The sequence below is a fragment of the Pseudophryne corroboree genome, chromosome 9, assembly GCF_028390025.1.
Source record: "Pseudophryne corroboree isolate aPseCor3 chromosome 9, aPseCor3.hap2, whole genome shotgun sequence".
Lineage (NCBI taxonomy): Eukaryota > Metazoa > Chordata > Amphibia > Anura > Myobatrachidae > Pseudophryne > Pseudophryne corroboree.
Genome location: NC_086452.1, coordinates 328,844,996 through 328,866,192, shown reverse-complemented (window position 1 = coordinate 328,866,192; position 21,197 = coordinate 328,844,996). Strand labels below are relative to the sequence as shown.

The 21,197-nt window shown below is 48.3% G+C and overlaps 1 protein-coding gene across 7 annotated transcripts in view; it reads right to left on the bottom strand.

The window, feature by feature from the left end:
* The window catches only part of LOC134958144 (probable endonuclease 4), a 149,841-nt gene that overhangs the window by 61,236 nt on the left and 67,408 nt on the right, over positions 1–21,197 (bottom strand). For 5 of the 7 annotated variants that reach the window (XM_063940536.1, XM_063940533.1, XM_063940535.1 and 2 more), the window contains one exon: positions 1,529–1,663. In XM_063940536.1, the coding sequence (XP_063796606.1) occupies positions 1,529–1,663 (135 nt within the window). The remainder of the gene's footprint in view (positions 1–1,528; positions 1,664–21,197) is intronic. The other 2 variants (XM_063940534.1, XM_063940538.1) reach the window with 1 other exon arrangement.

Sequence of the window (21,197 nt, the reverse complement as noted above, 5' to 3'; positions counted from 1 at the left end):
TATGTGGTAGCATTGTGCATTGCGGCTACTTACTTGGAAGCAGCCGTGATGCACAGATATGGTAAGCAACAGGAGGCATCTGGAATAAGTAGACGCCTCCTGCATGCATTTGTGATCGGATCACCTGGAACTCAATCGGCCTCCTACCAAGAGGAGAGGAAATCTCCGTTGGAAGATGGAGATCCTGGTCATGGCACTTCCCCAAAACGGAGGCGACAAGCCTCTTTTTTGGGAAAACAAGGCCATTGCCGTCCCCTCCCCACCACTACATGGCTGCAGACTGTCAATCACTTGACAGTCTGCAGCCATTTTGCTTCCAACGACGTAGGACCGGTACTGCACATGCGCAAGTAATGAACAATGGTACTTTGCGACATGGGGCAGTGTGAAACACCGGATCTGAAGCGGGCCCAATGTGTGCATGGGACAGAGCAGCTACTCTTACAGAACAAGTAGCTTTTATTACTGCAAGTAGCCAAGTCTATTTCGGAACAATGCTGAATCATTTGCTCGACTTTCCCAACTACTTAAGCTACTACAGACAGTGTACCCTGTAAGGTGTGTGTGGGGGGGAACCATGCCCACTTTTCATGTGCATGCCAAAAAGGCTTGCAAATAAAAGCTAATCCCTGTGTCCCAAATGATGCTCTTTATCGGCCCATAGTCTAAAGTCCTTGAGACCCCAGAATTTTAAATCGAGCTCTGTCTGCAATGTATTTTAGGGAGAAATTCAATTCTCTTCAATGTCCACCAAGAAAGCCGAGGAAACAATCGGAATGTCGGCATCTCGTAGACACTAACATTGCTAATTGTGCCTCAGATACTCCACAGTTTGCCCTTCTGCTCCACGGGAAGTTTCTGTCCTCCCTGAGCTCGCCTTAGGACACCTGCGTTACGGTTTGACAGGTGTACCGCCCCAGTCAAACTCCCCACCACAGAGGTGCGGAGGAAAATGAACACCTCAACCTCACATCTCCAAGAACTAATTGCTCCATATTAATGTCATTATCTAACAGTAGGACTGATTCAGAGATGGACGTAATGTCAATGTTCTGGAGCGATTTCTTGCCACAGCGCATGCATCTAAGTTGCGCTGTGCATGTGCTGCGATGGTCTAGTGATGGAAATCACAGTAAGGATGTATTTACCAAGTGGTTGACAGGAGGGTGCATTTGTGGGAGGGAACAGGTCAGTGGCAACTCAAAAGCAGCTGTATCACCACTGCCATGAGAGCGTGTCGCAGCTTGTGACTGCGATCCTGTATGTCGTACACATGGCTCCAGCGTCTTACTTCCTGCAAGCATGGAGCTCAACCATAAGGTTACTCAGAAGATCAATTACTGACCAATGTGAACACGATGTCTTTGTACACAAGTGGCAGATCTCCGATGCCAACCAGTGGAAGTCTCAATACAAAACCCAGTGGCTGCGAAATTAGCATATATTCGCACAGCTGCTGCGTACAGAATCACAGCTGTGACCGCATATGTCTACATCTCTGACTCAGGCCCAGTGTCTTCAGACTCACCTTTGTCCGGTTTTATATTTACAGATATCTCCTCAGACTTCTTTTCCTGGGATTGCGCCACAGTTTCGGCTTTCTTTCTTCTCTGCATCTTGTAAGGTCCTGGGTTGGGTACAAGGTCCGATCCAGCATTTTCTACTAACGAAGTACAAACATATAGAAGACACATGTGCCGTATTACATAACAGTATATATCTTGAAGTCTCTCAATACTACCTAACAGGTTATTCATACTGTAATTGAATAAATTCTTATTGGTGTATATCCTCCAAGTATATCGCATAGAAAAAAAATCTGTTTGGTTTATAGAACTGGGTAAGGTATAGAAGATCTACAGTAATTAGACAGATAGTCAGAAAGCTGACCCCATACGTTCGACATGCATTAGATCGACAGGGTCAAAAGGTCAACAGTAAAAAAAATAAGAATTTACTTACCGATAATTCTATTTCTCGTAGTCCGTAGTGGATGCTGGGGACTCCGTAAGGACCATGGGGAATAGCGGCTCCGCAGGAGACTGGGCACAAAAGTAAAGCTTTAGGACTACCTGGTGTGCACTGGCTCCTCCCCCTATGACCCTCCTCCAAGCCTCAGTTAGGATACTGTGCCCGGACGAGCGTACACAATAAGGAAGGATTTTGAATCCCGGGTAAGACTCATACCAGCCACACCAATCACACCGTATAACTTGTGATCTAAACCCAGTTAACAGCATGATAACAGAGGAGCCTCTAGAAAAGATGGCTCACTACAGCAATAACCCGATTTTTGGTAACAATAACTATGTACCAGTATTGCAGACAATCCGCACTTGGGATGGGCGCCCAGCATCCACTACGGACTACGAGAAATAGAATTATCGGTAAGTAAATTCTTATTTTCTCTGACGTCCTAGTGGATGCTGGGGACTCCGTAAGGACCATGGGGATTATACCAAAGCTCCCAAACGGGCGGGAGAGTGCGGATGACTCTGCAGCACCAAATGAGAGAACTCCAGGTCCTCCTCAGCCAGGGTATCAAATTTGTAGAATTTTACAAACGTATTTGCTCCTGACCAAGTAGCTGCTCGGCAAAGTTGTAAAGCCGAGACCCCTCGGGCAGCCGCCCAAGATGAGCCCACCTTCCTTGTGGAGTGGGCATTTACAGATTTTTGGCTGTGGCAGGCCTGCCACAGAATGTGCAAGCTGAATTGTACTACAAATCCAACGAACAATAGTCTGCTTAGAAGCAGGAGCACCCAGCTTGTTGGGTGCATACAGGATAAACAGCGAGTCAGATTTTCTGACTCCAGCCGTCCTGGAAACATATATTTTCAGGGCCCTGACAACGTCTAGCAACTTGGAGTCCTCCAAGTCCCTAGTAGCCGCAGGCACCACAATAGGTTGGTTCAGGTGAAACGCTGAAACCACCTTAGGGAGAAACTGAGGACGAGTCCTCAATTCCGCCCTGTCCGAATGGAAAATCAGATAAGGGCTTTTACAGGATAAAGCCGCCAATTCTGACACGCGCCTGGCCCAGGCCAGGGCCAACAGCATGACCACTTTCCATGTGAGATATTTTAACTCCACAGATTTAAGTGGTTCAAACCAATGTGACTTTTGGAACCCAAAAACTACATTGAGATCCCAAGGTGCCACTGGAGGCACAAAAGGAAGCTGTATATACAGTACCCCTTTTACAAACGTCTGAACTTCAGGGACTGAAGCTAGTTCTTTTTGGAAGAAAATTGACAGGGCCGAAATTTGAACCTTAATGGACCCCAATTTCAGGCCCATAGACACTCCTGTTTGCAGGAAATGTAGGAATCGACCCAGTTGAAATTCCTCCGTCGGGCCTTACTGGCCTCGCACCACGCAACATATTTTCGCCAAATGCGGTGATAATGTTTTGCGGTTACATCCTTCCTGGCCTTGATCAGGATAGGGATGACTTCATCCGGAATGCCTTTTTCCTTCAGGATCCGGCGTTCAACCGCCATGCCGTCAAACGCAGCCACGGTAAGTCTTGGAACAGACAGGGTCCCTTCTTAGAGGTAGAGGCCACGGATCCTCCGTGAGCATCTCTTGAAGTTCCGGTTACCAAGTCCTTCTTGGCTAATCCGGAGCCACGAATATAGTGCTTACTCCTCTCCATCTTATAATTCTCATTACCTTGGGTATGAGAGGCAGAGGATGGAACACATACACCGACCGGTACACCCACGGTGTTACCAGAGCGTCTACAGCTATTGCCTGAGGGTCCCTTGACCTGGCGCAATACCTGTCGAGTTTTTCCCAACGGTTTATAATCATGTGGAAGACTTCTGGGTGAAGTCCCCACTCTCCCGGGTGGAGGTCGTGTCTGCTGAGGAAGTCTGCTTCCCAGTTGTCCACTCCCGGAATGAATACTGCTGACAGTGCTATCACATGATTTTCCGCCCAGCGAAGAATCCTTGCAGCTTCTGCCATTGCCCTCCTGCTTCTTGTGCCACCCTGTCTGTTTACGTGGGTGACTGTCGTGATGTTGTCCGACTGGATCAACACCGGCTGACCTTGAAGCAGAGGTCTTGCTAAGCTTAGAGCATTGTAAATGGCCCTTAGCTTCAGAATATTTATGTGAAGTGATGTCTCCAGGCTTGACCATAAGCCCTGGAAATTCCTTCCCTGTGTGACTGCTCCCCAGCCTCGCAGGCTGGCATCCGTGGTCACCAGGACCCAGTCCTGAATGCCGAATCTGCGGCCCTCTAGAAGATGAGCACTCTGCAACCACCACAGGAGGGACACCCTTGTCCTTGGTGACAGGGTTATCCGCTGATGCATCTGAAGATGCGACCCGGACCATTTGTCCAGCAGGTCCCACTGGAAAGTTCTTGCGTGGAATCTGCCGAATGGGATTGCTTCGTAGGAAGCCACCATTTTTCCCAGAACCCTTGTGCATTGATGCACTGAGACTTGGCTCGGTTTTAGGAGGTTCCTGACTAGCTCGGATAACTCCCTGGCTTTCTCCTCCGGGAGAAACACCTTTTTCTGGACTGTGTCCAGGATCATCCCTAGGAACAGAAGACGAGTCGTCGGAACCAGCTGCGATTTTGGAATATTGAGAATCCAACCGTGCTGCCGCAACACTACCTGAGATAGTGCTACACCGACCTCCAACTGTTCTCTGGATCTTACCCTTATCAGGAGATCGTCCAAGTAAGGGATAACTAAAACGCCCTTCCTTCAAAGGAGTATCATCATTTCGGCCATTACCTTGGTAAAGACCCGGGGTGCCGTGGACCATCCAAACGGCAGCGTCTGAAACCGATAGTGACCGTTCTGTACCACAAACCTGAGGTACTCTTGGTGAGAAGGGTAAATTGGGACATGAAGGTAAGCATCCTTGATGTCCAGAGATACCATGTAGTCCCCTTCTTCCAGGTTCGCAATCACTGCTCTGAGTGACTCCATCTTGAATTTGAACTTCTGTATGTAAGTGTTCAAAGATTTTAGATTTAAAATCGGTCTCACCGAGCCGTCCGGCTTCGGTACCACAACAGTGTGGAATAATACCCCTTTCCCTGTTGCAGGAGGGGTACTTTGATTATCACCTGCTGGGAATACAGCTTGTGAATGGCTTCCAAAACTGCCTCCCTGTCGGAGGGAGACGTCGGTAAAGCCGACTTTAGGAAACGGCGAGGGGGAGACGTCTCGAATTCCAATTTGTACCCCTGAGATACCACCTGAAGGATCCAGGGGTCTACTTGCGAGTGAGCCCACTGCGCGCTGAAATTCTTGAGACGGGCCCCCACCGTGCCTGAGTCCGCTTGTAAAGCCCCAGCGTCATGCTGAGGGCTTGGCAGAGGCGGGAGAGGGCTTCTGTTCCTGGGAACTGGCTGATTTCTGTAGCCTTTTTCCTCTTCCTCTGTCACGGGGCAGAAATGAGGAACCTTTTGCCCGCTTGCCCTTATGGGAACGAAAGGACTGCGCCTGATAATACGGCGTCTTCTTATGTTGAGAGGCGACCTGGGGTAAAAACGTGGATTTCCCAGCTGTTGCCGTGGCCACCAGGTCTGAAAGACCGACCCCAAATAACTCCTCCCCTTTATAAGGCAATACTTCCATATGCCGTTTGGAATCCGCATCACCTGACCACTGTCGTGTCCATAACCCTCTTCTGGCAGAAATGGACAACGCACTTACTCTTGATGCCAGTCGGCAAATATTCCGCTGTGCATCACGCATATATAGAAATGCATCTTTTAAATGCTCTATAGGCAATAATATACTGTCCCTATCTAGGGTATCAATATTCTCAGTCAGGGAATCCGACCACGCCAACCCAGCACTGCACATCCAGGCTGAGGCGATTGCTGGTCGCAGTATAACACCAGTATGTGTGTAAATACATTTTAGGATACCCTCCTGCTTTCTATCAGCAGGATCCTTAAGGGCGGCCATCTCAGGAGAGGGTAGAGCCCTTGTTTTTACAAGCGTGTGAGCGCTTTATCCACCCTAGGGGGTGTTTCCCAACGCACCCTAACCTCTGGCGGAAAAGGATATAATGCCAATAACTTTTTAGAAATTATCAGTTTTTATTGGGGAAAACCCACGCTTCATCACACACCTCATTTAATTTCTCAAATTCAGGAAAACTACAGGTAGTTTTTCCTCACCGAACATAATACCCCTTTTGGTGGTACTCGTATTATCAGAAATGTGTAAAACATTTTTCATTGCCTCAATCATGTAACGTGTGGCCCTACTGGAAGTCACATTTGTCTCTTCACCGTCGACACTGGAGTCAGTATCCGTGTCGGCGTCTGTATCTGCCATCTGAGGTAACGGGCGCTTTAGAGCCCCTGACGGCCTATGAGACGTCTGGACAGGCACAAGCTGAGTAGCCGGCTGTCTCATGTCAACCACTATCTTTTGTAAAGAGCTGACACTGTTAATTCCTTCCAACAGTTCACCCACTCAGGTGTCGACCCCCTAGGGGGTGACATCCCTATTACAGGCAATTTGCTCCGCCTCCACATCATTTTCCTCCTCATACATGTCGACACAAACGTACCGACACACAGCACACACACAGGGAATGCTCTGATAGAGGACAGGACCCCACTAGCCCTTTGGGGAGACAGAGGGAGAGTTTGCCAGCACACACCAGAGCGCTATATATATACAGGGATAACCTTATATAAGTGTTTTTCCCCTTATAGCTGCTGTATTGTTAATACTGCGCCTAATTAGTGCCCCCTCTCTTTTTTAACCCTTTCTGTAGTGTAGTGACTGCAGGGGAGAGCCAGGGAGCTTCCCTCCAACGGAGCTGTGAGGGAAAATGGCGCCAGTGTGCTGAGGAGATAGGCTCCGCCCCTTTTTCGTGGACTTTTCTCCTGCTTTTTTATGGATTCTGGCAGGGGTTAAAATTCATCCATATAGCCCTGGGGGCTATATGTGATGTATTTTCGCCAGCCAAGGTGTTTTTATTGCTTCTGGCTCTGTAAGGGGGCCGGCGGCGCGGCTCTGGGACCGGACTCCATGGCTGGGCCTGTGTTCGATCCCTCTGGAGCTAATGGTGTCCAGTAGCCTAAGAAGCCCAATCCACTCTGCACGCAGGTGAGTTCGCTTCTTCTCCCCTTAGTCCCTCGATGCAGTGAGCCTGTTGCCAGCAGGTCTCACTGAAAATAAAAAACCTAAAACTAAACTTTTCACTAAGCAGCTCAGGAGAGCCACCTAGTGTGCACCCTTCTCGTTCGGGCACAAAAATCTAACTGAGGCTTGGAGGAGGGTCATAGGGGGAGGAGCCAGTGCACACCAGGTAGTCCTAAAGCTTTACTTTTGTGCCCAGTCTCCTGCGGAGCCGCTATTCCCCATGGTCCTTACGGAGTCCCCAGCATCCACTAGGACGTTAGAGAAATAAGAATTTACTTACCGATAATTCTATTTCTCGTAGTCCGTAGTGGATGCTGGGGACTCCGTCAGGACCAAGGGGAATAGCGGCTCCGCAGGAGACAGGGCACAAAAGTAAAAGCTTTAGGATCAGGTGGTGTGCACTGGCTTCTCCCCCTATGACCCTCCTCCAAGCCTCAGTTAGGATACTGTGCCCGGATGAGCGTACACAATAAGGACGGATTTTTAATCCCGGGTAAGACTCATACCAGCCACACCAATCACACTGTACAACCTGTGATCTGAACCCAGTTAACAGCATGATAACAGCGGAGCATCTGAAAAGATGGCTCACAACAATAATAACCCGATTTTTGTAACAATAACTATGTACAAGTATTGCAGACAATCCGCACTTGGGATGGGCGCCCAGCATCCACTACGGACTACGAGAAATAGAATTATCGGTAAGTAAATTCTTATTTTCTCTGACGTCCTAAGTGGATGCTGGGGACTCCGTCAGGACCATGGGGATTATACCAAAGCTCCCAAACGGGCGGGAGAGTGCGGATGACTCTGCAGCACCGAATGAGAGAACTCCAGGTCCTCCTCAGTCAGGGTGTGCCCCTGACCAAGTATCAGCTCGGCAAAGTTGTAAAGCCGAGACCCCTCGGGCAGCCGCCCAAGATGAGCCCACCTTCCTTGTGGAATGGGCATTTACATATTTTGGCTGTGGCAGGCCTGCCACAGAATGTGCAAGCTGAATTGTACTACACATCCAACTAGCAATCGTCTGCTTAGAAGCAAGAGCACCCAGTTTTTTAGGTGCATACAGGATAACAGCAAGTCAGTTTTCCTGACTCCAGCCGTCCTGGAAACTATATTTTCAGGGCCCTGACAACATCTAGCAACTTGGAGTCCTCCAAGTCCCTAGTAGCCGCAGGTACCACAATAAGCTGGTTCAGGTGAAACACTGACACCACCTTAGGGAGAAACTGGGGACGAGTCCGCAGCTCTGCCCTGTCCGAATGGACAATCAGATATGGGCTTTTTTGAGACAAACGCCGCCAATTCTGACACTCGCCTGGCCGAGGCCAGGGCCAACAGCATGGTCACTTTCCCTGTGAGATATTTCAAATCCACAGATTTGAGCGGTTTAAACCAATGTGATTTTAGGAATCCCAGAACTACGTTGAGATCCCACAGTGCCACTGGAGGCACAAAAGGGGGTTGTATATGCAGTACTCCCTTGACAAACTTCTGGACTTCAGGAACTGAAGCCAATTCTTTCTGGAAGAAAATCGACAGGGCCGAAATTTGAACCTTAATGGACCCCAATTTGAGGCCCATAGACACTCCTGTTTGCAGGAAATGCAGGAAACGACCGAGTTGAAATTTCTTCATGGGGCCTTCCTGGCCTCACACCACGCAACATATTTTCGCCACCTGTGGTGATAATGTTGTGCGGTCACCTCCTTCCTGGCTTTGACCAGGGTAGGAATGACCTCTTCCGGAATGCCTTTTTCCCTTAGGATCCGGCGTTCAACCGCCATGCCGTCAAACGCAGCCGCGGTAAGTCTTGGAACAGACATGGTACTTGCTGAAGCAAGTCCCTTCTTAGCGGCAGAGGCCATGAGTCCTCTGTGAGCATCTCTTGAAGTTCCGGGTACCAAGTCCTTCTTGGCCAATCCGGAGCCACGAGTATAGTTCTTACTCCTCTACGTCTTATAATTCTCAATACCTTGGGTATGAGAAGCAGAGGAGGGAAGACATACACCGACTGGTACACCCACGGTGTTACCAGAACGTCCACAGCTATTGCCTGAGGGTCTTTTGACCTGGCGCAATACTTGTCCAGTTTTTTGTTCAGGCGGGACGCCATCATGTCCACCTTTGGTTTCCAACGGTTCACAATCATGTGGAAGACTTCCCGATGAAGTCCCCACTCTCCCGGGTGGAGGTTGTGCCTGCTGAGGAAGTCTGCTTCCCAGTTGTCCACTCCCGGAATGAACACTGCTGACAGTGCTATCACATGATTTTCCGCCCAGCGAAAAATCCTTGCAGTTTCTGCCATTGCCCTCCTGCTTCTTGTGCCGCCCTGTCTGTTTACGTGGGCGACTGCCGTGATGTTGTCCCACTGGATCAATACCGGCTGACCTTGAAGCAGAGGTCTTGCTAAGCTTAGAGCATTGTAAATTGCCCTTAGCTCCAGTATATTTATGTGGAGAAAAATCTCCAGACTTGATCACACTCCCTGGAAATTTTTTCCCTGTGTGACTGCTCCCCAGCCTCTCAGGCTGGCCTTCGTGGTCACCAGCATCCAATCCAGAATGCCGAATCTGCGGCCCTCTAGAAGATGAGCACTCTGTAACCACCACAGGAGAGACACCCTTGTCCTTGGAGATAGGGTTATCCGCTGCTGCATCTGAAAATGCGATCCGGACCATTTGTCCAGCAGATCCCACTGAAAAGTTCTTGCGTGGAATCTGCCGAATGGAATCGCTTCGTAATAAGCCACCATTTTTCCCAGGACTCTTGTGCAATGATGCACTGACACTTTTCCTGGTTTTAGGAGGTTCCCGACTAGCTCGGATAACTCCCTGGCTTTCTCCTCCGGGAGAAACACCTTTTTCTGGACTGTGTCCAGAACCATCCCTAGGAACAGCAGACGTGTCGTCGGAAACGGCTGCGATTTTGGATATTTAGAATCCACCCGTGCTGTCGTAGAACTACTTGAGATAGTGCTACTCCGACTTCCAACTGTTCTCTGGACCTTGCCCTTATCAGGAGATCGTCCAAGTAAGGGATAATTAAGACGCCTTTTATTTGAAGAAGAATCATCATTTCGGCCATTACTTTGGTAAAGACCCGGGGTGCTGTGGACAATCCAAACGGCAGCGTCTGAAACTGATAGTGACCGTTCCGTACCACGAACCTGAGGTACCCTTGGTGAGAAGGGCAATTTGGGACATGGAGGTAAGCATCCTTGATGTCCAGGGACACCATATAGTCCCCTTCTTCCTGGTTCGCTATCACTGCTCTGAGTGACTCCATCTTGATTTGAACCTTTGTATGTAAGTGTTCAAAGATTTCCCATTTAGAATAGGTCTCACCGAGCCGTCTGGCTTCAGTACCACAATATAGTGTGGAATAATACCCCTTTCCTTGTTGTAGGAGGGGTACTTTGATTATCACCTGCTGGGAATACAGCTTGTGAATTGTTTCCAATACTGCCTCCCTGTCGGAGGAAGACGTTGGTAAAGCAGACATCAGGAGCCTGCGAGGGGGAGACGTCTCGAATCTCCAGTTTGTACCCCTGGGATACTACTTGTAGGATCCAGGGGTCCACTTGCGAGTGAGCCCACTACGCGCTGAACTCTTGAGACGACCCCCCACCGCACTTGAGTCCGCTTGTACGGCCCCAGCGTCATGCTGAGGACTTGGCAGAAGCTGTTGAGGGCTTCTGTTCCTGGGAATGGGCTGCCTGCTGCAGTCTTCTTCCCTTTCCTCTATCCCTGGGCAGATATGACTGGCCTTTTACCCGCTTGCCCTTATGGGGACGAAAGGACTGAGGCTGAAAAGACGGTGTCTTTTTCTGCTGAGATGTGATTTGGGGTAAAAAAGGTGGATTTTCCAGCTGTTGCCGAGGCCACCAGGTCCGATGGACCGACCCCAAATAACTCCTCCCCTTTATACGGCAATACTTCCATGTGCCGTTTGGAATCTGCATCACCTGACCACTGTCGTGTCCATAAACATCTTCTGGCAGATATGGACATCGCACTTACTCTTGATGCCAGAGTGCAAATATCCCTCTGTGCATCTCGCATATATAGAAATGCATCCTTTAAATGCTCTATAGTCAATAAAATACTGTCCCTGTCAAGGGTATCAATATTTTCAGTCAGGGAATCCGACCAAGCCACCCCAGCGCTGCACATCCAGGCTGAGGCGATCGCTGGTCGCAGTATAACACCAGTATGTGTGTATATACCTTTTTAGGATATTTTCCAGCCTCTCAGCTGGCTCCTTGAGGGCGGCCCTATCTGGAGACGGTACCGCCACTTGTTTTGATAAACGTGTGAGCGCCTTATCCACCCTAAAAGGTGTTTCCCAACGCGCCCTAACTTCTGGCGGGAAAGGGTATACCGCCAATAATTTTCTATCGGGGGAAACCCACGCATCATCACACACTTCATTTAATTTATCGGATTCAGGAAAAACTACAGGTAGTTTTTTCACACCCCACATAATACCCTTCTTGTGGTACTTGTAGTATCAGAAATATGTAACACCTCCTTCATTGCCCTTAACATGCAACGTGTGGCCCTAAAGGAAAATACGTTTGTTTCTTCACCGTCGACACTGGAGTCAGTGTCGGTGTCTGTGTCTGTGTCGACCGACTGAGGTAAATGAGCGTTTTACAGCCCCTGACGGTGTTTGAGACGCCTGGACAGGTACTAATTTGTTTGCCGGCCGTCTCATGTCGTCAACCGACCTTGCAGCGTGTTGACATTATCACGTAATTCCTTAAATAAGCCATCCATTCCGGTGTCGACTCCCTAGAGAGTGACATCACCATTTCAGGCAATTGCTCCGCCTCCTCACCAACATCGTCCTCATACATGTCGACACACACGTACCGACACACAGCACACACACAGGGAATGCTCTGATAGAGGACAGGACCCCACTAGCCCTTTGGGGAGACAGAGGGAGAGTTTGCCAGCACACACCAAAAACGCTATAATTATACAGGGACAACCTTTATATAAGTGTTTTTCCCTTATAGCATTTTAATATATATATACATATCGCCAAATAAGTGCCCCCCCTCTCTGTTTTAACCCTGTTTCTGTAGTGCAGTGCAGGGGAGAGCCTGGGAGCCTTCCCACCAGCATTTCTGTGAGGGAAAATGGCGCTGTGTGCTGAGGAGAATAGGCCCCGCCCCCTTTTCGGCGGGCTTCTTCTCCCGTTTTTCTGAGACCTGGCAGGGGTTAAATACATCCATATAGCCCCCAGGGGCTATATGTGATGTATTTTTAGCCAGAATAAGGTACTATCATTGCTGCCCAGGGCGCCCCCCCCCCCAGCGCCCTGCACCCTCAGTGACCGCTGCTATGAAGTGTGCTGACAACAATGGCGCACAGCTGCAGTGCTGTGCGCTACCTTATGAAGACTGAAGAGTCTTCTGCCGCCGTTTCTGGACCTTCACTTTTCGGCATCTGCAAGGGGGGTCGGCGACGCGGCTCCGGGACGAACCCCAGGGTGAGACCTGTGTTCCGACTCCCTCTGGAGCTAATGGTGTCCAGTAGCCTAAGAAGCCAATCCATCCTGCACGCAGGTGAGTTCACTTCTCTCCCCTAAGTCCCTCGTAGCAGTGAGCCTGTTGCCAGCAGGACTCACTGAAAATAAAAAACCTAACAAACTTTTACTCTAAGCAGCTCTTTAGGAGAGCCACCTACATTGCACCCTTCTCGGCCGGGCACAAAAATCTAACTGAGGCTTGGAGGAGGGTCATAGGGGGAGGAGCCAGTGCACACCACCTGATCCTAAAGCTTTTACTTTTGTGCCCTGTCTCCTGCGGAGCCGCTATTCCCCTTGGTCCTGACGGAGTCCCCAGCATCCACTTAGGACGTCAGAGAAATAAGATTTTAAACCTACCGGTAAATCTTTTTCTCGTAGTCCGTAGAGGATGCTGGGGACTCCGTAAGGACCATGGGGATAGACGGGCTCCGCAGGAGACATGGGCACTTTAAGAAAGACTTTAGGTCTGGGTGTGCACTGGCTCCTCCCTCTATGCCCCTCCTCCAGACCTCCGTTAGAGAAACTGTGCCCAGAGGAGACAGACAGTATGGGGAAAGCATTTTTGTTAATCCAAGGGCAAGATTCATACCAGCCACACCAATCACACCGTATAACTTGTGATATACTAACCAGTTAACAGTATGAAAACAACATAGCATCAGTCCAAGACCGATGAAAACTATAACATAACCCTTATGTAAGCAAAACTATATACAAGTCTTGCAGAATTAACAAATTGAAGGCGCTGTCCAGAATAGAGACTATTTATTAAAATAATTTGTAATTAGACATGAAAAATAATATACCCTTTTGCTACTATTCTTCAATTATTCAATAAATCATCAAGTTTATTAAAAAACAATTAGCTTAAAATTTACTACTAGCACAGTTGTGTACAATAGTTACACTTGTACTGGCTACACCATCTGAAACAATTGTTCCATATTCCATACCACAGTGAAACACTATTCATTTCAATACAGCCTACTGAAACCTATAAGTCCAGACTTATCTAGAGGATTAAAATACCGCACACAATAGTATTTATAATTGCTTATATCCTCCCGCTGGTAGTAGGTAATTATTATTCACAGTGCTGTTGAAATAAAATCCATCAAATGAGGTGAAAAGCTGTCAGTTTTACTGATCTCGTTTGTATGTGATTTTAACGGGCGTCCCCGTTTACTGACACTTTCAAATGGCAATTGCGTTGTGGAGACTGTCAGATGTAATTCACAGTCAATTGTGGAGCCGCTACGGCTATCTGTAATTAGTGCTCACCCGTGTCTTTTCAAATCTGGCCGCCTAGAGCTGCATCTCCCGTCAAGCGTTCGTACCCACGTTAAGCTCGGCGGTTCCACCGCTGGCCTCTGCACCGGAGGTCTCACAGTGGAAGTCTCGTAGTCCGCCTCCAATATAATTAGGTGCAGGCAGTTGGAACCGGGGCACTCTTTCGGCTGAGACGGGGGCGGCTTTAGCGACTGACCAGGATCACCTCACGATCTCCGGGAGTAAAACAAAATCTCACCGGCACTTGGAGATCAATCTCGTTTCAGATTGTTGTATCCAAAAGTGTGGTATGGAATATGGAACAATTGTTTCATATGGTGTAGCCAGTGTTGATTTAATAACAAGTGTAACTATTGTACACAACTGTGCTAGTAGTAAATTTTAAGCTAAGTGTTTTTTAATAAACTTGATGTTTTATTGAATAATTGAAGAATAGTAGCAAAAGGGTATATTATTTTTCATGTCTAATTACAAATTATTTTAATAAATAGTCTCTATTCTGGACAGCGCCTTCAATTTGTTTTTTCGTTTGGTGTTATAATTAGTGGGACTCAACAACCCATTTTTTGAGGGCAGCAGTCCACAATAGGGAAGATTAGTACTAATTGAGGTAAAATTGTGACAGCTGACACACACTCCAGTCTAGCGCTTATATTTGGTTTTTGGTTTAGTCTTGCAGAATTAGTCCGCACTTGGGACGGTCGCCCAGCATCCTCTACGGACTACGAGAAAAAGATTTACCGGTAGGTTTAAAATCTTATTTTCTCTTACGTCCTAGAGGATGCTGGGTACTCCGTAAGGACCATGGGGATTATACCAAAGCTCCCAAACGGGCGGGAGAGTGCGGATGACTCTGCAGCACCGATTGAGAAAACAGGAGGTCCTCCTCAGCCAGGGTCTCAAACTTATAGAACTTTGCAAAGGTGTTTGAACCCGACCAAGTAGCAGCTCGGCACAGCTGTAGTGCCGAGACCCCTCGGGCAGCCGCCCAAGACGAGCCCAGCTTCCTAGTGGAATGGGCCTTGACCGATTTTGGCAACGGCAATCCTGCCGTAGAATGTGCCTGCTGAATCGTGTTACAGATCCAGCGAGCAATAGTCTGCTTTGAAGCAGGGCACCAACCTTGTTGGCTGCATACAGGACAAACAGTGCTTCTGTTTTTCTGACTCTAGCCGTTCTGGCCACGTAAATTTTCAAAGCCCTGACCACATCAAGGGACTCGGAATCCTCCAAGTCACGTGTAGCCACAGGCACCACAATAGGTTGGTTCATATGAAAAGATGACACCACCTTAGGCAAGAATTGAGGACGAGTCCGCAATTCCGCTCTATCCATATGGAAAACCAGATAGGGGCTTTTATGAGACAAAGCCGCCAATTCCGATACTCGCCTAGCCGAAGCCAAGGCTAATAACATGACCACCTTCCAAGTGAGATATTTTAACTCCACCGTTTTAAGTGGTTCAAACCAATGCGACTTAAGGAAACTCAACACCACGTTAAGGTCCCAAGGCGCCACCGGAGGTACAAAAGGAGGCTGAATATGCAGCACTCCCTTCACAAAAGTCTGTACTTCTTGGAGAGAAGCCAATTCTTTTTGAAAGAAAATGGATAAGGCCGAAATCTGAACCTTAATGGAGCCTAATTTTTAGCCCAAATTCACTCCACTTTGTAGGAAGTGAAGGAAACGGCCCAGATGGAATTCTTCCGTAGGAGCATTCCTGGCCTCCCAAGAAACATATTTTCGCCATATACGGTGATGATGTTTAGCTGTCACGTCCTTCCTAGCCTTTATCAGCGTAGGAATGACCTCATCCGAAATGCCTTTTCTGCTAGGATCCGGCGTTTAACCGCCATGCCGTCAAACGAAGCCGCGGCAAGTGTTGGAACAGACAGGGCCCCTGTTGCAACAGCTCCTGTCCTAGAGGAAGAGGCCACGGATCTTCTGTGAGCATTTCCTGCAGATCCGGATACCAGGTCCTTCGTGGCCAATCTGGAACAATGAAAATTGTTCTCACTCCTCTCTTTCTTATTATTTTCAACACCTTGGGTATGAGAGGAAGAGGAGGAAATACATAGACCAACTGGAACACCCACGGTGTCACTAGGGCGTCTACAGCTACCGCGTGAGGATTTTTTGATCTGGCGCAATACCTCTGTAGCTTTTTGTTGAGGCGCGACGCCATCATGTCTATCTGGGGTAATCCCCACTGACTTGCAATCTGTGCGAAGACTTCCGGATGAAGTCCCCACTCTCCTGGATGCAGGTCGTGTCTGCTGAGGAAGTCTGCTTCCCAGTTGTCCACTCCCGGAATGAACACTGCTGACAGTGCGCTTACATGAATTTCCGCCCAGCGAAGAAATCTGGTGGCTTCCGCCATTGCCACTCTACTCCATGTGCCGCCTTGGCGGTTTACATGAGCCACTGCGGTGATGTTGTCTGACTGGATCAGAATTGGTTGGTCGCGCAGTAATGTCTCCGCTTGACGTAGGGCGTTGTATATCCCTCAGTTCCAGGATGTTGATGTGAAGACAAGTCTCTTGACTTGACCAAAGACCTTGGAAGTTTCTTCCCTGTGTGACTGCTCCCCAACCTCTGAGGCTCGCGTCCGTGGTCACCAGGATCCAGTCCTGAATGCCGAACCTTCAGTCTTCTAGAAGGTGAGCACCCTGCAGCCACCACAGGAGAGATACCCTGTCCCTGGGGAACAGGGAGATCAACTGATGAATCTGTAGATGTGACCCGGACCACTTGTCCAGCAGGTCCCACTGGAAAGTCCTCGCATGGAGTCTGCCGAAGGGAATGGCCTCGTATGATGCCACCATCTTTCCCAGGACTCGAGTGCAGTGATGTACTGACACCTGTTTTGGTTTCAATAGGTTCCTGACTAGAGTCATGAGTTCCTGAGCTTTTTCTATCGGAAGATAAACTCTTTTCTGGTCTGTATCCAGAATCATGCTTAAGAAAGTCAGACGAGTCGTCGGAACCAACTGCGACTTCGGGATATTGAGAATCCAGCCGTGTTTCTGTAACACCTTCAGTGAAAGTGATATGCTGTTCAGTAACTGTTCTCTTGATCTCGTTTTTATAAGGAGATCGTCCAAGTACGGGATAATTCTAACACCTTGCTTGCGCAGGAGCACCATCATTCCGCCATTACCTTGGTGAAAATCCTCGGGGCCGTGGAAAACCCAAACGGCAACGTCTGAAATTGGTAATGACAATCCTGTACCGCAAATCTCAGGTACGCCTGATGAGGTGGATAAATGGGAACATGAAGGTATGCATCCTTTATGTCCAGAGATACCATAAAATCCCCCCCTTCCAGGCTGGCGATGACCGCTCTTAGCGATTCCATCTTGAACTTGAACCTTTTCAATTATAGGTTCAGGGATTTTTAAAATTTAATATGGTTCTGACCGAACCGTCCGGTTTCGGGACTACAAGCAGGGTTGAGTAATATCCCCTTCCTTGTTAAAGCAGGGGAACCTTGACCACCACCTGTTGAAGATACAATTTGTGAATTGCATTTAACACTATCTCCCCTTCCTGGGGAGAAGCTGGCAGGGCCGATTTGAAAAACCGGCGAGGAGGCACCTCTTTGAATTCCAGCTTGTAACCCTGAGAAACAATTTCTATTGCCCAGGGATTCACCTGCGAGTGAACCCAGATGTGGCTGAAAATTCGAAGACGTGCCCCCACTTGGGCGGACTCCTTTAGCAGAGCCCCAGCGTCATGCGGTGGATTTTGCAGAGGCCGGGGAGGACTTCTGTTCCTGGGAACTAGCTGTGTTGTGCAGCTTTTTTCCTCTGCCCTTACCTCTGGCAAGAAAGGACGCACCTCGTACTTTCTTGTTTCTTTGTGATCGAAAGGACTGCATTTGGAAATGTGGTGCTTTCTTAGGCTGTGAGGGAATATAAGGCAAAAAATTTAGATTTACCAGCTGTAGCTGTGGAGACCAGGTCCGAGAGACCTTCCCCAAACAATTCCTCACCCCTGTAAGGTAAAACCTCCATATGCCTCTTTGAATCGGCATCACCTGTCCATTGCCGGGTCCATAGGACTCGTCTAGCAGAAGTCAACATAGCGTCTTTGAGCATCTCTCATATATAAGACAGCATCTTTTATATGCCCTAGGGTCAATAAAATGGTATCCTTATCTAGGGTCTCAATTTCCGCTGATAAGGTATCTGTCCATGCTGCTACAGCGCTACAAACCCAGGCCGACGCAATTGCCGGTCTGAGTAAGGTACCAGAATGTGTGCAAATGGACTTCAAGGTAATCTCCTGCTTGCGGTCAGCAGGATCCCTGAGGGTAGCCGTATCTTGGGATAGCCGCGCTACCTTTTTGGATAAGCGTGTCAATGCTTTTTCCACCCTAGGGGAGGATTCTCACCGTATCCTGTCCGTTGGCGGGAAAGGATACGCCATAAGAATCCTTTTGGGAATCTGCAGTTTTTTGTCTGGAGATTCCCAAGCTTTATCACATAATTCGTTCAACCCATGTGAGGGGTGAAAGGTTACCTCAGGTTTCTTTCCCTTATACGACTTTGACAATGCGTACCCTTGTGTCAGGGACAGGGGGTTCCTCTGTGATATGCAAAACATCTTTTATTGCAATAATCATATACATTTAGCCAATTTTGACTGTAATTTTGCATCATCGTAGTCGACACTGGAGTCAGAATCCGTGTCGGTATCTGTATCTATTATTTGGGATAGTGGGTGAGGTGCCGTGTGTGAGGTGTATGGGAGCAATGGCGCACAGCTTTACTGCTGTGCGTTACCTCAGTGAAGATCATGAAGTCTTCTGCCGCCTCTGAAGTCTTCTTTTCTTCTCATACTCACCCGGCTTCTATCTTACGGCTCTGCGAGGAGGACGGCGGCGCGGCTCTGGGACGGACGGCGAGGGTGAGACCTGCGTACCGATCCCTCTGGAGCTAATGGTGTCCAGTAGCCTAAGAAGCAGAGCCTTGAAACTCACAGAAGTAGGTCTGCTTTTCTCTCCTCAGTCAACAAAATACTTTGTGACAGGAAACTCAGGAGAGCTCCCTGTAATGCACCCAGTCTCCTCTGGGCACAGTAGTAAACTGAGGTCTGGAGGAGGGGCACAGAGGGAGGAGCCAGTGCACACCCAGACCTAAAGTCTTTCTTAAAGTGCCCATGTCTCCTGCGGAGCCAGTCTATCCCCATGGTCCTTACGGAGTCCCCGGCATTCTCTAGGACGTAAGAGAAAAAAAGTCAACATGCAAATGATTGTCAGAAAATAGTCAAAACAAAATTTTCTAAGTTTTTTGGGTGTCATTTTGTATGTTTCATCATCTGTAACTACAATCAGTGTAAACAGGTACCCTCGCGGGCTCGCTTCACTCGCCAAGCTTCAGGTAAGGCAACTTGCTGCACTCACCACAGGTTACTTTCCCCAACTGTAGTCCACGTGGATGGAAAATCAAGTTAAAGTTGAAAAAATTGTGAAAAAAAACACAAAACTTGTGTCAATCATTGTCATGTCGACCTTTTGAACCTGTCGACTTTAAGCACTGTCTACCTTTTACCTGTCAACATAATGCATGTAAACCATATGGGAGTCAACCTATTGACTATCTACCTATAAATTGGAAGCCTATAGAATGAAAGGCTATTTTAAAAATATGTAGTTATGGTAGACTTACCGTCGATAACTCTATTTCTCCTAAGTCCACAGTATCCACAGGATAAACATTGGGATATGAGGTAGAGTTAGCTTACTGGCACCAACGAACAAAAGCTTTCGGCCTCCCAGAATGCAATGGGTCTGTCCACTATATCCCCCACCTCCTGGCTCAGACAATTCAGTTGTTTTCTAAAGCTCAAGGCAGGAGCATAATAGAAAGCCCTAATCAGGCGAGAAGAACACACATGCACACACTTCCGTACAAGAAGTAAGTTTAGTAGATGTGAGGATCCTCATATCAGGGTGTCAGGGTGGGATCACGTGGATACTGTGGCCTTAGGAGAAAATAAGAATTTACTTACCGATAATTCTATTTCTCATAGTCCGTAGTGGATGCTGGGACTTCCGTAAGGACCATGGGGAATAGCGGCTCCGCAGGAGACTGGGCACAAAAGTAAAAGCTTTAGACTAGCTGGTGTGCACTGGCTCCTCCCCCTATGACCCTCCTCCAAGCCTCAGTTAGGATACTGTGCCCGGACGAGCGTACACAATAAGGACGGATTTTGAATCCCGGGTAAGACTCATACCAGCCACACCAATCACACTGTACAACCTGTGATCTGAACCCAGTTAACAGTATGATAAACGTAGGAGCCTCTGAAAAGATGGCTCACAACAATAAACAACCCGATTTTTTTTGTAACAATAACTATATACAAGTATTGCAGACAATCCGCACTTGGGATGGGCGCCCAGCATCCACTACGGACTATGAGAAATAGAATTATCGGTAAGTAAATTCTTATTTTCTCTGACGTCCTAGTGGATGCTGGGACTTCCGTAAGGACCATGGGGATTATACCAAAGCTCCCAAACGGGCGGGAGAGTGCGGATGACTCTGCAGCACCGAATGAGAGAACTCCAGGTCCTCCTCAGCCAGGGTATCGAATTTGTAAAATTTTGCAAACGTGTTTGCCCCTGACCAAGTAGCTGCTCGGCAAAGTTGTAAAGCCGAGACCCCTCGGGCAGCCGCCCAAGATGAGCCCACTTTCCTTGTGGAATGGGCTTTAACGGATTTTGGCTGTGGCAGTCCTGCCACAGAATGTGCAAGCTGAATTGTACTACAAATCCAACGAGCAATCGTCTGCTTAGAAGCAGGAGCACCCAGCTTGTTGGGTGCATACAGGATAAACAGCGAGTCAGATTTTCTGACTCCAGCCGTCCTGGAAACATATATTTTCAGGGCCCTGACTACGTCCAACAACTTGGAGTCCTCCAAGTCCCTAGTAGCCGCAGGCACCACAATAGGTTGGTTCATGTGAAACGCTGAAACCACCTTAGGGAGAAATTGAGGACGAGTCCTCAATTCTGCCCTGTCTGAACGAAAAATTAGGTAAGGGCTTTTATATGACAAAGCCGCCAATTCTGAGACACGCCTGGCTGACGCCAGAGCTATCAGCATGACCACCTTCCATGTGAGATATTTTAATTCCACAGTGGTGAGTGGTTCAAACCAATGTGATTTTAGGAACCCTAAAACTACATTGAGATCCCAAGGTGCCACTGGTGGCAC